The following is an 18,378-nucleotide window of genomic DNA, read 5'->3' on the forward strand; positions in this document are numbered from 1 at the left end:
TATAATAAAAACCAAATAGAAATGAGCAACACACCTACTAGGATGACTACAATAAAAACAAAACAAAAAATAACAGCTGGTGAGAATATGGAAAAACTGGAACTCTCATGTGTTGCTGGTGGGAATTTAAAATGTTGCAGCAACTCTGGAAAACAGTCTGGCAGTTCTCAAAACGCTAAACAGAATTAATGTGTGACCTAGAAATTCCACTCCTAGATACATACTCAAAATAATTGAAAACAAAGATTCAAAACATTTACTTGTATATCCATCTTCATAGTAGCAGTATTCACAATAGGCAAAATATAGACACATCCCAAGTGTCTATCAACAGAGTGATGGTTAAACAAAATGAGATATATATATATGAAAATTATTCAGCCATAAAAAGGAATACATTTGCCACAATATAGATGAACCTGAGAGATCTTATGCTAAATGAAATAGGTCAGACACAAAAGGAAAAATATTGTATAATTTTACTTACATAAAATATTTATAATAGGCAAATTTGCAGAGATAGATAGCATGTTAGAAGTTAACCAAGGGTAACTTTGGAAGACAGTGGTAATGGTTGCACAACATTGTGAGCATAATGTTACCAAATTGTATACTTAAACAATGGTTTAAAGCACAAATTTTATTTTATATATATTACCAAAATAAAAAATAATTAACAAAAATAGAGAAAACACATTTAAATAATATTAGAAATAGAAACAAGAAAAAAGTACAGAGAGACCTAGCATAGCTTGAAAGAAAGTGAATAACTATATGACAATGAATTTGAAAAGATTCTCAGTGTTGCAATGTTTCTGGGAAAATTAAACTTAACTAAATTGACTCAAGAGAAAACAAACAAACAAGCCTGAAAGACCTGAATAATTCTAGAAATAAAAAATAAATTAAACCAGCAGTAAAAGCTTAACTACTGCTCCCCAGAAAGAGGCTTAGATGTTCTTCAGGATAGTTCTCTCTTTTTTTTTTAACTGATTTTGTTTATTTATTTGAGAGAGCATGAGTGAGGACAGGGGCAGAGGGAGGAGAAGCAGACTTCCTGGTGATCAGAGAGCCTGATCCCGAGATCATTGCTGAGCTGAAGGCAGGCGCTTCACCATCTGAGCCACTCAACTGCCCCTTAAAGGATAGTTCTATCCAACTTTCAAAAATGATGATTCTCAATCTTACAGAAGTTCTTTCATAGTAGAAATGAAAGTATGCATGTGTCAATTTATTTAATGAAAGATGTTGATATGAAATCAGCAAGGAAAACCAGAGTAGAAAACTTCCTTGTCTTCATAAGATATATTTACCTCAATAATATTCTTAATGGTAAAATATTAGAAGCATTATCTTTTAAATGAAACACAACTTAATGAGGCCAACTATAACCTATTCTATAAACATTATACCAGAGATCCAAAGCAGAGAAAGACAATTATCACATGGTTTCACTCATATGAGGAATATAAGAAACAGCACAGAGGACCTTAGGGGAAGAAAAAAAAAAATGGAATGGGAAGAAATCAGAGAGGGAGATAAACCATGAGAGACTCTTACCTATGAGAAAGAAACTGAGGTTTGCTGGAGGGGAGGACGTGGGAGGGGATGGGGTAACTTGGTGATGGGCATTAAGGAGGGCACATGATATGATGAGCACTGGGTATTCTATGAAACTGATGAATTACTGAACTCTACATCTGCAACTAATGATGTTCCCTGTATTCTGGTTAAATGAATTTAAATTAAAAAAAATACATGTAAAGATAAAAGGAATAAAAAATAATACAAGAACCTGGATGGCACAGTTGGTTAAGCCTCCAATTCTTGGTTTTGGCTCAGGTCCGGATTGAGCCCCACTTTCGACTCCACATGGCATCTGCGTCTATCCCTCTGCCCCTCCCTTACTATCATACTCTCTCTATATATATAATAAATAAATAAATATTTTAAAAAACAGAAGAATACACAAGAATTTAAATTGTCAATAGCCAAACTGTGGAAGGAGCCTCGGTGTCCATAGAAAGATGAATGGATAAAGAAGATGTGGTTTATGTATACAATGGAATATTACTCAGCAATTAGAAACGACAAATACCCACCATTTGCTTCAACGTGGATAGAACTGGAGGGTATTATGCTGAGTGAAATAAGTCAATCAGAGAAGGACAAACAGTGTATGTTCTCATTCATTTGGGGAATATGAATAATAGTGAAAGGGAATATAAAGGAAGGGAAAAGAAATGTTGGAAAATATCAGGAAGGGAGACAGAACATAAAGACTCCTAACTCGGGGAAATGAACTAGGGGTGGTGGAAGGGGAGGAGGGCGGGTGTTGGAGGGGAATGGGTGACGGGCACTGAGGTGGACACTTGACGGGATGAGCACTGGGTGTTTTTCTGTATGTTGGTAAATTGAACACCAATAAAAATTAATTAAAAATTTAAAAATAAATAAATAAATAAATAAATAAATAAATAAATAAATAAATAAAAAAAAAAGAAAACAGATGTATTAAAAAAATAAAATAAATTGTCATTTACAGAAGATATAAATGTTATGGACAAAACTATAAATAATTTACAAAATAATAAATAGGGAATAATAGGAAAGTCTTATGAAATCACCTAAATATGAGCTCAATAAGCAAAAATAATTTTCATTTCTATATACAAACAATGAATAGGTGAAAATATAAAGATATATACCATTTAAAATAAGAAAAAAAAAAAGGGACACCAGGGTAGCTCAGCTGTTGAGCATCTGCTTTTGGCTCAGAGTGTGATCCCGGAGTTCCAAGATGGAGTCTCACATTGGCTTCCTGCATGGAGCCTCCTTCCCCCTCTTCCTATGTCTTTGCTTCTCTTTCTCTCTCTTTCTCTCTGTGTGTCTCTCATGAATAAACAAATAAAATCTAAAAAAAAATAATAACAAAAAATAGGGCACGTGAGTGGTTCAGTAGGATAAGCTGCCAACTCTTGATTTCAGGTCAGGTCATGATCTCAGATGGTAAGACTTGAGCCCCCACGTCATGCTCTGTGCTAAGTGGGGAATCAGCTTGAGATTCTCTCCCTCCACCCCTCCCCCTGTCCTGCTCTCTTTCTCTAAAGTAAATGAATAAATAAATCTTTTTAAAAAATAACAAAAAATGGGGCACCTGGTGGCTCAGTGATTGAGCATCTGCCTTTAGCTCAGATCATAATCCCGGGGTCCTGGGATCGAGTCCCACACTGGGCTCCCTGCAGGGAGCTTCCTTCTCCCTTACGTCTCTGCTTCTCTTTCTCTGTCTCCCATAAATTAAAAAAATCTTTTAAAAATAATAACAAAAAAAGGGGTTTCAAAATGCATGCTGAGAAATGGAATATCTGAGTCATAAGATGAAGTCTTATTTTATAGCAATAAGAGTTAAGCCAATTTCTGGTGGTTCAGGGACTCACACATTGGCCAGAAGAACACAATCTAGAGCTCCCAAACCAACATCCTCATTTATAGACTCTTGATATATGTCAAAGTTTTCCATGCAGATCACTGGGGAAAGGAGGTCTATTAACAACATGGTTATGAACACTATTAAATAGTTTCTGGTTCAAGACACAAAAGTCCAGGGCCAGAAGGCTTCCCAGGGGAATTCTATCAAACATTTAAAGAAGAAACCATACCTAATCTACTAAAGCTGTTCGGAAAGATAGAAAGAGATGGAATACTTCCAAACTCGTTCTATGAGGCCAGCATCACCTTAATTCCAAAACCAGACAAAGACCCCACCAAAAAGGAGAATTATAGACCAATATCCCTGATGAACATGGATGCAAAAATTCTCAACAAGATACTAGCCAATAGGATCCAACAATACATTAAGAAAATTATTCACCATGACCGAGTAGGATTTATCCCCGGGATCCAAGGCTGGTTCAAGACTCGTAAAGCAATCAATGTGATAGATCATATCAGCAAGAGAAAAAACAAGAACCATATGATCCTCTCAATAGATACAGAGAAAGCATTTGTCAAAATACAGCATCCATTCCTGATCAAAACTATTCAGAGTGTAGGGATAGAGGGAACCTCCCTCAGCATCTTAAAAGCTATCTACGAAAAGCCCACAGCAAATATCATTCTCAATAGGGAAGCACTAGGAACCTCTCCCCTAAGATCAGGAACAAGACAGGGATGTCCACCCTCACCACTGCTATTCAACATAGTACTAGAAGTCCTAGCCTCAGCAATCAGACAACAAAAAGAAATAAAAGGCATTCAAATTGGCAAAGAAGAAGTCAAACTCTCCCTCTTCGCAGATGACATGATAATGTACATAAAATAAAAAAAAAAAAGAATCCACGCCAAGATCACTAGAACTCATACAGCAATTCGGCAGTGTGGCAGGATACAAAATCAATGCCCAGAAGTCAGTGGCATTTCTACACACTAAAAATGAGACTGAAGAAAGAGAAATTAAGGAGTCAATCCCATTTACAATTGCACCCAAAAGCATAAGATACCTAAGAATAAACTTAACCAAAGAGGTAAAGGATCTATACCCTAAAAGCTATAGAACACTTATGAAAGAAATTGAGGAAGACACAAAAAGATGGAAAAATATTTCATGCTCATGGATTACAAGAATTAATATTGTAAAAATGTCAATACTACCCAGGGCAATTTACACATTTAATGCAATCCCTATCAAAATACCATGGACTTTCTTCAGAGAGTTGGAGGAAATTATCTTAAGATTTGTGTGGAATCAGAAAACCATAGCTGGGGCATCACAATGCCAGATTTCGGGATATACTACAAAGCTGTGGTCATCAAGACAGTGTGGTACTGGCACAAAAACAGACACATAGATCAATGGAACCAAATAGAGAATCCAGAAGTGGACCCTCAACTTTATGGTCAACTAATATTCGACAAAGCAGGAAAGACTATCCACTGGAAGAAAGACAGTCTCTTCAATAATTTTGCTGGGAAAATTGGACATCCACATGCAGAAGAATGAAACTGGACCATTCTCTTACACCATACACAAAGATCAACTCAAAATGGATGAAAGATAAATGTGAGACAAGATTCCATCAAAATCCTAGAGGAGAACACAGGCAACACCCTTTTTCAACTCAGCCACAGTAACTTCTTGCAAGATACATCCATGAAGGCAAGAGAAACAAAAGCAAAAATGAACTATTGGGACTTCATCAAGATAAGAAGCTTTTGCACAGAAAAAGAAACAGTCAACAAAACTAAAAGACAACCTACAGAATGGGATATTTGTAAATGACGTATCAGATAAAGGACTAGTATCCAGGATCTATAAAGAACTTGTTAAACTCAACAGCAAAGAAACAAACAATCCAATCATGAAATGGGCAAAAGACATGAAGAGAAATCTCACAGAGGAAGACAAAGACATGGCCAACAAGCACATGAGAAAATGCTCCGCATCACTGGCTATCAGGGAAATACAAATCCAAACCACAATGAGATACCACCTCACACCAGTGAGAATGGGGAAAATTAACAAGGCAGGAAACCACAAATGTTGGAGAGGATGTGGAGAAAGGGGAACCCTCCTGCACTATTGGTGGGAATGTGAACTGGTGCAGCCACTCTGGAAAACTGTATGGAGGTTCCTCAAAGAGTTAAAAATAGACCTGCCCTACGACCCAGCAATTGCTGGGGATTTACCCCAAAGATACAGATGCAGTGAAACGCTGGGTCAGCTGCACCCCGATGTTTCTAGCAGCAATGTCCACAATAGCCAAACTGTGGAGGGAGCCTCGGTGTCCATCGAAAGATGAATGGATAAAGAAGATGTGGTTTAGGGGATCCCTGGGTGGCTCAGCTGTTCAGCACCTGCCTTTGGCCCGGGGCATGATCCTGGAGTCCTGGGATCAAGTCCCACGTCCGGCTCCTGGCATGGAGCCTGCTTCTTCCGCCTGTGTCTCTGCCTCTCTCTCTCTCTAGGTCTATCATGAACAAATAAATAAAATCTTAAAAAAAAAAAAAAGAAGAAGAAGAAGAAGATGTGGTCTATGTATACAATGGAATATTCCTCAGCCATTAGAAACGACAAATACCCACCATTTTCTTCGACGTGGATGGACCTGGAGGTATTAAGCTGAGTGAAATAAGTCAATCGGAAAAGGACAAAAATTATATGGTCTAATTCATTTGGGGAATATAAAAAAATAGTGAAAGGAAATAAAGGGGAAAGGAGAAAAAATGAGTGGGAAATATCAGAAAGGGAGACAGAACATGAAAGACTCCTAACTCTGGGAAACGAACAAGGGGTGGTGGAAAGGAAGGTGGGCGGGGTGGGGGGGTGTGGGGGTGTGGGGGGGTGACTGGGTGACGAGCACTGAGGGGGGCACTTGATGGGATGAGCACTGGGTGTTATGCTATATGGTGGCAAATTGAATTCCAAATAAATAAATAAGTAAATAAATAAATAAATGCAAAAAAAAAACACAGATGTATATTTCTAGGTTATTTTCTTAAAAGTGTTATTTCTGGAAAATAAGCAAAAATTCAATTTCATGATATTGTGCCATAAAGTTTTCCAAAATTATTTTACCAATTTATATGCTCACAATTTGTGTACATTAGGTTTCATTATTTCTATCAATCTAGAGAGTGTGAAAAGTGATTTTTTTGTATTTTCTTCATTAACAATTAAGCTGTATATATTTTTATATGCATTAATTTATGCTTCCTTTTCTGTGACATGACTATTTGTATTTTGGCTGTTTTTCACTTGATGGCTTATTTATTTATTTGGGGGGAATAGGGGCAAAGGTAGAGGGAGAGAGAGAATCCCAAGCAGGTCCCATGCCCAGTGTGCAGCCTGGTGTAGGGCCCAATCTCACATGTTGTTTATAATAGCAAAAAAAAAAGAAAGAAAAAGAAAGAAAGAAAAAGAAAGAAAGAAAGAAAGAAAGAAAGAAAGAAAGAAAGAAAGAAAGAAAGAGAAAGAAAAAAGAAAAACAAGCTAAGGGATCCCTGGGTGGCGCAGCGGTTTGGCGCCTGCCTTTGGACCAGGGCGCGATCCTGGAGACTCGGGATCGAATCCCACATCGGGCTCCCGGTGCATGGAGCCCGCTTCTCCCTCTGCCTGTGTCTCTGCCTCTCTCTCTCTCTCTCTCTCTCTGTGACTATCATAAATAAATAAAAATTAAAAAAAAATTAAAAAAAAAACAAGCTAAATTTCTATTAACATGCAATTATCAATTGAGAGTATCTTATGTAACTCAGTTATAGAACAGGGAAATGCATTTTTTTTAACTGCAGCCATGTAAACTGTACAACTCAGTGTTTTCATATATTTTACATTTAAATTTGACCAAAACAATTGTTTTTGTCAATGTTAATATAAAAGCATTAAAAAATCAAGAGATGGGAATAATAAAAAAAATTATTTTAAGGATTTTATTTATTTATTCACTAGAGACACACAGAGAGAGGCAGAGATGTAGGCAGAGAGAGAACCTGGCTCCTCAAGGGGAGCTGGATGGGGCAGGATCCCAGGACTCCTGTTCCACACCCTGAGCTGAAGGCAGACACTCAACTGCTGAGCCATCCAAGTGCCCCACCAAAATTGTTATAAAGCCTAGAAAATCCAGAATATAAAATCTTTCATTTTTTAGAGTTTCTTTTTATGATCCCAAGGTAACAAATAGTTATGAAAATTATCAGAGAGATAATTTTTGTAATTTATTCTTTACTAAAATTGGCAACCTCAGGCATTCATTTTTTTTAAATTTGAGGATGAATAATATTTTATTATTAATTATTTTTTGCTCAAAGCATGATTATATAGAGGACAGTATTTATGTAATTTCTTCCTGTACTGATTCTTAATTACATTATTATTTAATATCATACTAGTTTCCTTATTTAAGAATTACAATTTTAGGGACGCCTGGGTGGCTCAGTGGTTGACCATCTGCCTTTGTCTCAGGGCGTGATCCTGGTCTGGGGATCAAGTCCCTCATCAGGCTCCCCGTGAGGAGTCTGCTTCTCCTGCTGCCTATGTGTCTGCTTCCCTCTCTGTTCCTCTCACGATTAAATCAATAAAAAATCTTTTTTTAAAAAATGCAATTTTATTAAATATGAATTTTTGCATAGACAATATAAACAATGTATGAATGCATGATTATATTTTAGTAAGAAATAATACTAAATGACTTATAGTGGTATAATTTGCTCCCAGTTTTGCTAGCTTGTTATAATCTATTTGAGAGATTCTGTTACCAAAGGATACAGAAAAATAAATCCGATACCTTTAAATCTGGCGATCTAGATTCAAATTTAGCTCTAACGTTTTTTAAGCTTTACTATTTAATGGAAATAGCACACTCTGTGTTTTTCCATGTTAGCTTTATAAAAATGTATGCAAATGTATGGAAAACCACTCTCCACCTACATGTACTTTTTATAAAGCCTTCTCAAAGTAGATTTGCATTAATCATGCTTCAAATAAGAATGTTCTATAAACAGAAGCCACGCCATTTCATTGAAAAATTATTACAGAAGGTACATTACTGCAAATAAAAATCATACAAAAATTATAAAGATTGAACTTTAGGGATAGTCTGACATAATCCATTGCCATGGTATTAAATTTACGTAGATAGATGCAATAAGTCTGATATGCATTTTAAATATTTCCCTGCCTAAGTTTTAATTCTATTAAATATTGCAATATATTTGAGATGTTTGTTTCTGTTTATGCCTAGGTTATACAGATAAATTTTGAAGAATTTGATCTGGAGATTGGCTATGATACTTTGACAATCGGTGATGGGGGTGAAGTTGGAGACCCCAGGACAGTGCTCCAAGTGTAAGTGCTCAACATCTCATTTTTTACTTTGCCTATCAGGTCTTTATTAAATCTTACCCTTTCTTTTTTCTTTTTAATTGGTCCCTCCCACTACCACCAACAGAAGAAGCATAGTAACTTGGTGATTATGTACAACCTACATGTAATATTCTTATTAGTTCCTCTTCAATGAGGTTTAAGGTACTTGATCCAAAGAGAATTTTTTTAGAACCATTCTCATTTGACCTCAATTGACTTAAAAAAATTATTAGTGATTTTACTGTTCATTTCAAAACTTAATTGTCAAGTGCATGTGATGTGCTTATTTCTTTTTATATTGGAAGACAGGGATGGTTCTTTTTAAAATAAATTTGAAAACCATATATTGAATGAATGAAATAAAAGAGTGGATATAGTAAAATGCGTGGGATATTTAAGTGAAAAAAAAGTCATACAGTTGGTTTTTTGAAGAAGAATCCCAAAATTAGCTGGACAACAAAAGACCAGGTAGAGAACAAATGTGTGGATGGTAAGTGCCTTTATAACCCAAGTGAGTAGTCAAATGGAAATAAGTGTATGTCACAGACTAATATGAGTTTCCTTCCATTGATGGTAGGAAGAAGAAAAAAAAGTTACATTTTTTTTCCTCTTCTCACATTCCTCTTGTCATACTGTCCCATTTCTTTGTGTAGTAGTTTTATTTGATTGTTATATTTCCCTCACTCTGAGAAGTTATATTAATCTTGAAAAATTTATGTGATTCCCATTTTTCTTTTATATTCTTCTGTCTGGAACCAGGAAGTGTTTCTCAAACTTGCTTTTCTCCCTCAGAAACAAATTACACTTCTCCGAAAATATAACTCTTTTCCTTGAGTAAGGATGACTATAACAGAACTTAGGCAGCACCTACTCCTGGAGGTGTTCAAATAAAAACTGGCTAACTAGCTAACAGATTTTACAAGTTCTGGAATTAGATCAGAAGTTCCTTTGAACTCTAAGATTCTGTAATAATAGAACTTGCTGGATTTGTATCCACCAGAGAAGCTGATATAAATTTGAGAGAATCTGAATCATATTTCTCAAGGATGTTAACTTTCCAACTTTAGGACCACCCACCTGGGCATTTGGAGGGCCTGGAGTAAGAATGCAAATAAATGCAAACTCACATATCAAATGCCTAAATATTAAAAGTTATAAATCCAGCTATATATCATTAAATATAGTATGTTCCATCCTCTGACCTTGACAAATACACGTTCATGGGGACCAGAAAAGACAAGTTTGAATTTAGAATTCTAGGAATTGTGTGATTTTCTTTGTTGGAACATGAAAGCATGGGCAAATGTCCCCAGCCTACATCTACTACCCACTCCTACCAACTTCAGCTCTATCCTTCACCATGTGTGTGGACTTCCCAGCTTAAACATTTGAACCGGTCACACCCCTCTGCAAGCACTGCCCACTGTGCCAAGGGATGCACATATAGGCCCTAATGATACAGGAGAGCTTGGTTTTTGTCTTATGAAGTGAAAAATGGATCTCACGGACAACAATAGAAGTTTATTAATGAGAGACACAGAGAAAGCTATCAGAAGTGAGAGGGGTGCCGACACGGTTGCCACTGAGGGCATTTAGTGGCAGTCTTTTATTGAGAATCTAGCCAGAGAGCCCATGGCCTTGAGATTCTTGTCCAGTCTTTATTTAAGTAGGGACTATTGATAACACCTTAATGATTTATTTCTTTGTGGTGTGGTGAGTTTCTGTGATTATTTAGTAACCATCAAAGGGAGATACTCTCTAACGTTTTGGAGCTAGAGAGCCAGGTTTATTATTTTTCTCTGTTTTTATTGTCTTATTTCTGTTTTCTTGGAATGGACAGGAACCTGACTCTGGGCCTGTCAGTGTCCTTGGGGTTTATGAGAGCCCACAGATTTCTGGGAGCTTAACTCTGGTCTTTTCCCTTATCTTTCCCTGCCTAGCCCCATCTGCCCCTAACTCATTCCTACATCACTATGTTCTGGCCCCGGAAATATGTATCTGGAAAAGAGACCCACTTGGCTCCAGGTAGCAGGGAAATCCAGAGTATTAGGTGCTAGTGAGTTGTAGAACAGTACTTCTCAAATAAACTGTAATATAGAAGATTTGTTTTTCTTTGCAATACATCTTGAGCTGATACTTTTGTATAGTGAAAGAAAAATAAGTTCCTAGAAAAATGAAATAAAACCACATTTAAGTGCAATCCCATTATTTTTCTATCATGAAATTCACCACACAAAATTAGTCTTTCAAATTACTCTAGAAATTTCAAGAGTAATTTGAAGGACTTACTCCCAATTTCCATAGTAATGACACTATGGGCTAGAAACTAGTCTTGGATCTAGAAGAAGTGGGCAAGGGATGCCAGCAACAGGCAGACCTAACACATCCCTGGGTGAGAGTTAAGGAAAGGTCAGAGGAAGACACTCCATGGGGAAGGAATTAGGAAAGGGGTCCTTTGGCTCAGGTTTAAAAGCAATTTTACATATGTGGCATGATAAATTGTCAAGAATTTATTTTAAAGCCCTAGTTGAAAAGAATTTATTTTAAACTATACTCTTCTAACAGGTAAAACTAGTGTCCATCTAGACATCCTATTTAGCAATGTTCATTCATCTATGAACTCTTTTTCAATTTTTAAGTTTGATTCATATGCTAGTAAGTAACTTTTGGCACCAAAATTATTTTTGTAAAAAAATTTATTTTAAAACTTTTAATAGCAGGATGCCTGGGTGGCTCAGCGATTGAGCATCTGCCTTTGGCTAAGGGCGTGATCCTGGAGTCCCAAGATCGAGTCCCACATCGGGCTCCCTGCATGGAGCCTGCTTCTCCCTCTGCCTGTGTCTCTGCCTCTCTCTCTCTCTCTCTCTCTACATATATATATATATATATATATATATGTCTCTCATGAATAAATAAAAGATTTAATAGCTAAAAGTGTAAAAAAAAGTGAAAAAAACCCATGAAAATGGATGCATCTAACAGAAAACTACATAATATCATATTTGAAATTCTTTTACAAGAGGATGAATTCAAGCTACATTAATTTTATTGATTACTATAATAAAATTGTATTATATTAATTGATTTAATAAACAAACAATTAATTTAATAAACACAGGACACATCACTTTGGTAAATATTTAACCAGATATAAAATATTCCAAGCTGTTCTGTTTAGGTCATTGGATTAAATTAAGCACTGGAAATATGTAGCATTTTTGTTTTTCATTTCCTTTTAATATTTAAGTTCTAAAAAATAAAGTCAATTGTCATACTCTATTCTATAAAAAATATATGTAGTCCATAAAGTCACAACATGTTCAATAGTTAAAATAATGCTCCAAAAAAGGAACTAATTATGAAATATTTATAAAAACAAGTCTTGTAATGTCTTTCTCTGAAGTACAAAGCATATAGTATTTGCAATACAGTAACTTAAAAATAATTAAGGTATGTGGCGTCTCTTCACCCTGAGACCTTGGCTTCAAAGAAATACTTACAATGAACTTATCATCAATAAAATTATTAAATAATAGAGAATGTCTTATAATTGGACAGCATATGCAATACTGAGTTCTCCAAATATTATTATCAAATGAAAATTCCTAAAATAATTCAATTTAAGTTGCAATCCTAAATCCACAATTCAGAGATTTTTTGCTTCTGCCATTTGTTGTCTCATAATCTGTTGCCCATTTGTACACTTGTCTCTCTCATTCATTTTCTCTTCAAGGGAGTTGCTTGGAGGGCATTTTCTCCCTTTTTGAAACAGCATTTTTTAATTCCTGGCAGCTGCATGGTGATATAGTGACAAGGGTCAAAAGAGAGCAGAGTGTGAACATAGCCAGCTGATAAAAATTCAGGTAATTGATTTGAACAATCATGCTATTTTCTTTTAAAGGCTATTAAAATAACTTTAACTTTCTCCAGACTGTTTTCCATGTGCTTTTTTCACACTTATGTGTAAATTCACCTGATAGTGAAAATGGATGTAATAAATATGAGAGAACTAACAGTGAATTGAATTGTTGAATTCACCTCCAACTCTCAATTCATCTGCACAGAGAAGGAGAGGATGTTGATTATATGTCCACCCTTCTCATGTGGATAGCATCACACGAAGGTGGTTGAGTATTTGATCAAGCATGTGATTCTTTTCATTTTTCTTACCTTCTTTCTCACATGTTTTGGTGTTTCCTTACTGGATTCATGGTGATACTGTAAAGATTAGTGAAATAAAAAACTGCAAAATAAAAGATGAGGGAAAAAAGTCTTCTATTCCTAAGATAGTTCTGGAAATTGATGAATATGCACTGATATTGATTGGGTGATATTGTATTTGAACAAATATCTTAAGGGGAAAATATTGTTTTGGGTATCTAAACATGGGTAATTCTCTTACTTTGAAATTCTAATTTCTTCTAAAAAATCAATGTACAATGTAAAATTTCCTTCTCAGATATATGTGGGTATAGACTAGCAATACTCTTCCCTGGGAATTCTCTCTCTCTCTCTCTCTCTCTATATATATATATATATAGAGAGAGAGAGAGAGAGAGGGAGATACATATATATATATATATATGGAGATATATATATATAATTCATTCATTCATTCATTCATTCATTCATTCATGAGAGACACAGAGAGAAAGAGAGGCAGAGACACAGGCAGAGGGAGAAGCAGGCTCCATGCAGGGAGCCTGACGTGGGACTCGATCTCGGGTCTCCAGGATCACACCCTGGGCTGAAGGTGGTGCTAAACTGCTGAGCCACCCAGGCTGCCCTATATATATATATATTTAATGTTAAATACACACATCCTTTTTTGTTTTTGTTTTCTATTTTAAAGATTTTATTTATTTATTCATGAGAGACACAGAGAGAAGCAGAGACACAGGCAGAGGGAGAAGCAGGCTCCATGCACTGGGAGCCCGACGTGGGATTCGATCCCACGTCTCCAGGATCGCGCCCTGTGCCAAAGGCAGGCACTAAACTGCTGCACCACCCAGGGATCCCACATCCTTTTTTGTTAATGTAGTTTTTAAATAAATATTTTATTTAATAATATTTTAATAAATGATATTTATATTAGCTTTCTAGAATAGACAGATCTGTTTTGTTATGCTTATAGATTATTGTTACTGCTCTCAGTTCATTGGTCCATATGTTTTGACAAACTACTTTGTCCAAATTGTTTTTATTTATTTATTTTTTTAAGCAACTCAGTGATTCACTTTGTTAAAATCTAGGCTTCACGCTTCTTGGTATCAGACCACTACACTTGATATTTGCCTTGAGCAAACTTTCACATCTGGGAATTGTACCTTCCCAAATTTGCTTTTATACTTCCCTCTCTTAATAATGAAAAAGTCTAAATACCAATAAACAACATGCACTAATGAAAGAAGGGAATATACTACATATAGCAATAAGGTTATATACTTTTTAAGAGATTGATGACCACAGTATAAAGAAAAAGTGCTTAGAAAATTGACCAGTGAGAAAAATCATCTGTCCCTTACCTTAAAGTTATTAAAAACAAGGAAAAGAATCTCTTCTTTTTGTTTTTTACTCTGCTTTGCACCTCTCCTTGCCTTCCTCCACTACACACACTCACTCACTCACTCACACGTGTTCACCATCATTTTAAGTGCCTTAAGAGCAGAGATTCTTACTTATCTTGGGTTTCCCATAATACCTAACTCAGAGCCTAAATTACATGAATTATAGTAAGAGAGACAAAGTTACTCTGCACCAAGACACTTACTGAGACATGTGAGCAGATATCTTTGCAAACATTAGCAAGGACATACTGTAACTTGTAGAGAGCTGTGCAGACTATCTGGATGCCTTGGTTCACTCGGGCTGCTGTCACAAAAAACACCATAGACTGAGTGGTTTATCAACAACAGAAGTTTATTTTTCACTGTTCTGAAAGTTGGAAGTCCAAGATCACAGTCCCAGGAGAATCTGTGTCTGCTGAGGATTCACTTTCTGACTCATAGATGGCCATCTTTTTACTGTGTCTGCACATGCCAAAAAGAGGCAGCGATCTCTCTGGGGCCTCTTTTATAAGGGCAAAATTTCATTGATGAGGGTTCAGCTCTTATGAGGTAAGTAATTTCCCATCAAAGTCCCCACTTCCAAATACCCTCACTTTGGGGATTAGGTTTCAACACATAAAATAGGAGGGTGTGGGGGACATTCATTATCTAGCACTGGGAATTTCAACAACACTCACTGCTATCACCTCCAGGAAAAACAATCAAACTGACAGCAGCAATTATTTCATCCTGTGGACAACATTTAATGCGTATTCATGAAAATTACTTGCGGTTGGGAAGTAGCAAATAGATGCTCTTGGAACTTTAGAACGTTTTAGGCCACAATATGAAAATAATCTCTGTGACATTTTGATTTCTAGCAACAAATTATTAAATATAGAGATATCTTACTTTTATGGTTCTTTATCATTTCTTCATTGTGATACATCCTTCTATTGTAAAAACACTGATGATTTTTCTAAAGAAAAAGTCAATATACTTTGGTTTGCTTTGGTTTGTTCTTTGTGTATTTATTTTTGCATGGGTTGAATTGTCTAAAACAAAAAGTTTTTTAGTTAATTTTTTTCTCCTTTTAATCAGGGATATTCGTACTATGGTAGACATTTCAAAAGTGGTTGTAATAGAGAAACTGGAACAAAATATAGAAAGGGCATCTAAGGGATCCTTGGGTGGCACAGCGGTTTAGCGCCTGCCTTTGGCCCAGGGCGCCATCCTGGAGACCCGGAATCGAATCCCATGTCGGGCTCCCGGTGCATGGAGCCTGCTTTTCCCTCTGCCTGTGTCTCTGCCTCTCTCTCTCTCTCTCTCTGTGACTATCATAAATTAATTAATTAATTAATTAATTAAAGAAAAAAAGAAAGGGCATCTAAATAAGCTAGGTTTCCTCCCACTAATAGTAAATATAATCAGCACTGCATCTTGCTAGAGTGCTAAATATATAAATGAAGGGACGCCTGGGTAGCTTAACGGTTGAGCATCTGTCTTCAGCTCAGGACATGATCCCGGGATCATGGATTGAATCCCACATTGGGCTCCCTGGAGGAAGCTTGCTTCTCCCTCTGCCTATGTCTCTGAACCCCCTCCCCTCTCTCTCTCATGAATAAATAAATAAAATCTTTAAAAAATATATATATTATATATATATAAAATATAATATATATATATATAAATGAAGTATGGTACACATAGCTGAACAGAAAGATGTATGTGCTGAGGTCTTGATCTTCAGGTCCTCTTTCCTAAAAACAAACATTGACACAGAAATCTATTTGTGTATGTAATAAGAACTATGATAGACATGCTCATACACCTTATGCTTTCAAGTTCACAAATAAATTAGAGCTTCTGAAGCTTACATCCATAAGTGAAATAAATGTCACAATTACTGACTACTCAGCTACCTGAGCTAATATTTATGTAGTCCTGTAATTCCTAGTACTTTATATATTATTATTTTTAAAACAATGTATTATTACTATTCCAATATGTAGATCCCTTTTTTTTCCTTTTTATTTTTCTAAGGTTTATTGAGCTATAACTGACAAATAAAAGTGTTAAATATTTAAGGTATATACCATGATGATTTGATATATGTATATCTTGTGAAGGATTTTCCTCATTGGGTTAGTTCATCCTTAAATCATTTCACATATTTACCCTTTCCTTTTCTCTTTCTTTCTTTCTATCTTCTTTCTTTCTTTCTTTCTGTCTTTCTTTCTTTCTTTCTTTGATGAAAACACTTAAATTCTATTCTTTTAGCATATTTCAAATGTACAAGACAACAATAGAGAGTTATGTTGCACATTAGATCCTCAGAACTCCTTGTACTCCTTTACCGGTGTCTATTTCCCACACTCCCTAACATCTGACAATTATTTTTCTACTCTCTTTTTATGAGTTTGACCTTTTTTAAAAAAGATTTCACAAGTGATGTCATATAGTATTTGTCTTTCTCTGCCTGGCTATTTTTCACTTACTATAATGCCCTCCAGTTTCATTCATATTGTTGGAAATGACAAGATTTCCTTCTTTTTTAAGGCTGAATAACATTCCACTGTATAGTATGCCACATTTTCTTGATCTATTCATCTGCTAGTGGACAATTAGGTTGTTTCTACATCTTGGCTGTTGTAGATAATGCTGCGGTGAACATGGGAGTACAGATACCTCTTGGAGATACTGAGTCCATTTCCTTTGAAGACATACCTGGCAGTGGGATTGTTGGATAGTATGGTAGTTCCATTTTCAATTTCTTGAAAAAACTTCATACTGTTTATTTTTTAAAAAATATTTATTTATTTATTTATTTATTTATTTATTTATTTATGAGAAGGAGACATAGGCCGAGAAAGAAGCAGACTCCTCACAGGGATCCTGATGTGGGACTTGATCCCAGGACCCAGGATCACACCCTGAGCCAAAGGCAGACACTCAACTGCAGACCCACCCAGAAATCCCACTTCATACTGTTTCATAGCGACTCTAACAATTTACCTACCCACCCCTGCTAGGTGGTGTACAAGGGTTTCTTTTTCTTCACCACACCAACATGCATTACTTTTTGTGTTTTTGATAATAACCACCCTAAAAGATGTGAGGCAACACCACTTTCTGGTATTACCCAACTGGTGATATTTCCAGGTTTAAAGATTTTCATTTTCTTTTTAAATCTAATGTTTTGTAGTCATCATCATGGTTAGTTAATTCCATGTTTCCAAAAGGAGCATATAAATCACCCTTGATAGTACTGTACTAGAATTAATATTAAATATATTTCCATAAAAAGCAACTGTTACATGTTTATATGATACAAAAAATATATTGGAATGTAGAGATATAGCTGTTATCTCTAATGGATGCACCCATATGCCTAGAGTGATTATAAAGAAAATCAGGCATTGAGAGTAATAAAAATTTTATAGATTCCATCCTTTATTTCATATTGTGGAGTGCTTGTGAAAGATTTCTGAGTGCGCTTATTTAGGGCTTTTAATCTTTTATTCTACCGTGAAGGAGCAAACTAGAAGATTAGAATGTGTTATGAACTCTGGGGATTTTCAGCCTGTTAACAAACATGTATCAAAGAAGTTTTTTTTAAGTTTATAGATAATAGGTTCAAAAAGATGTATTAAAAACACACTAAAACTGAGGCACCTGGAGGGCTCCATCAGTTAAAAGTCCAAATCTTGATTTCAGCTCAGGTCATGACTTCAAGGTGCTGAAATTAATCCCTATGTTGGTCTCTGTGCTGGTCATGAATCCTGCTTAATATTATCTCTCCCTCTCTTCCTCTGCTCCTTCCCCTCATGCTCTCTCTCTAGAAACAAACAAACAAAGAAAAAAAATACTAAAACCATTTGAATACTCATTTGAGAATGATCTAAGACTCCCTCATCCATGGCAAAAAAAGCACTCTTTATTGTAAGGGATGGGAATTCAATAGAAAATTGTCCA

The 18,378-nt window shown here is 35.8% G+C and overlaps 1 protein-coding gene across 2 annotated transcripts in view; it reads left to right on the forward strand.

Moving 5' to 3' along the window:
• CSMD3 (CUB and Sushi multiple domains 3) overlaps positions 1–18,378 on the forward strand; it is a 1,174,336-nt gene that overhangs the window by 599,733 nt on the left and 556,225 nt on the right. For both annotated transcript variants that reach the window (XM_072734033.1, XM_072734032.1), the window contains one exon: positions 8,736–8,839. In XM_072734033.1, the coding sequence (XP_072590134.1) occupies positions 8,736–8,839 (104 nt within the window). The remainder of the gene's footprint in view (positions 1–8,735; positions 8,840–18,378) is intronic.

Source organism: Vulpes vulpes, chromosome 13 (genome assembly GCF_048418805.1).
Source record: "Vulpes vulpes isolate BD-2025 chromosome 13, VulVul3, whole genome shotgun sequence".
NCBI classification, from domain to species: Eukaryota; Metazoa; Chordata; class Mammalia; order Carnivora; family Canidae; genus Vulpes; species Vulpes vulpes.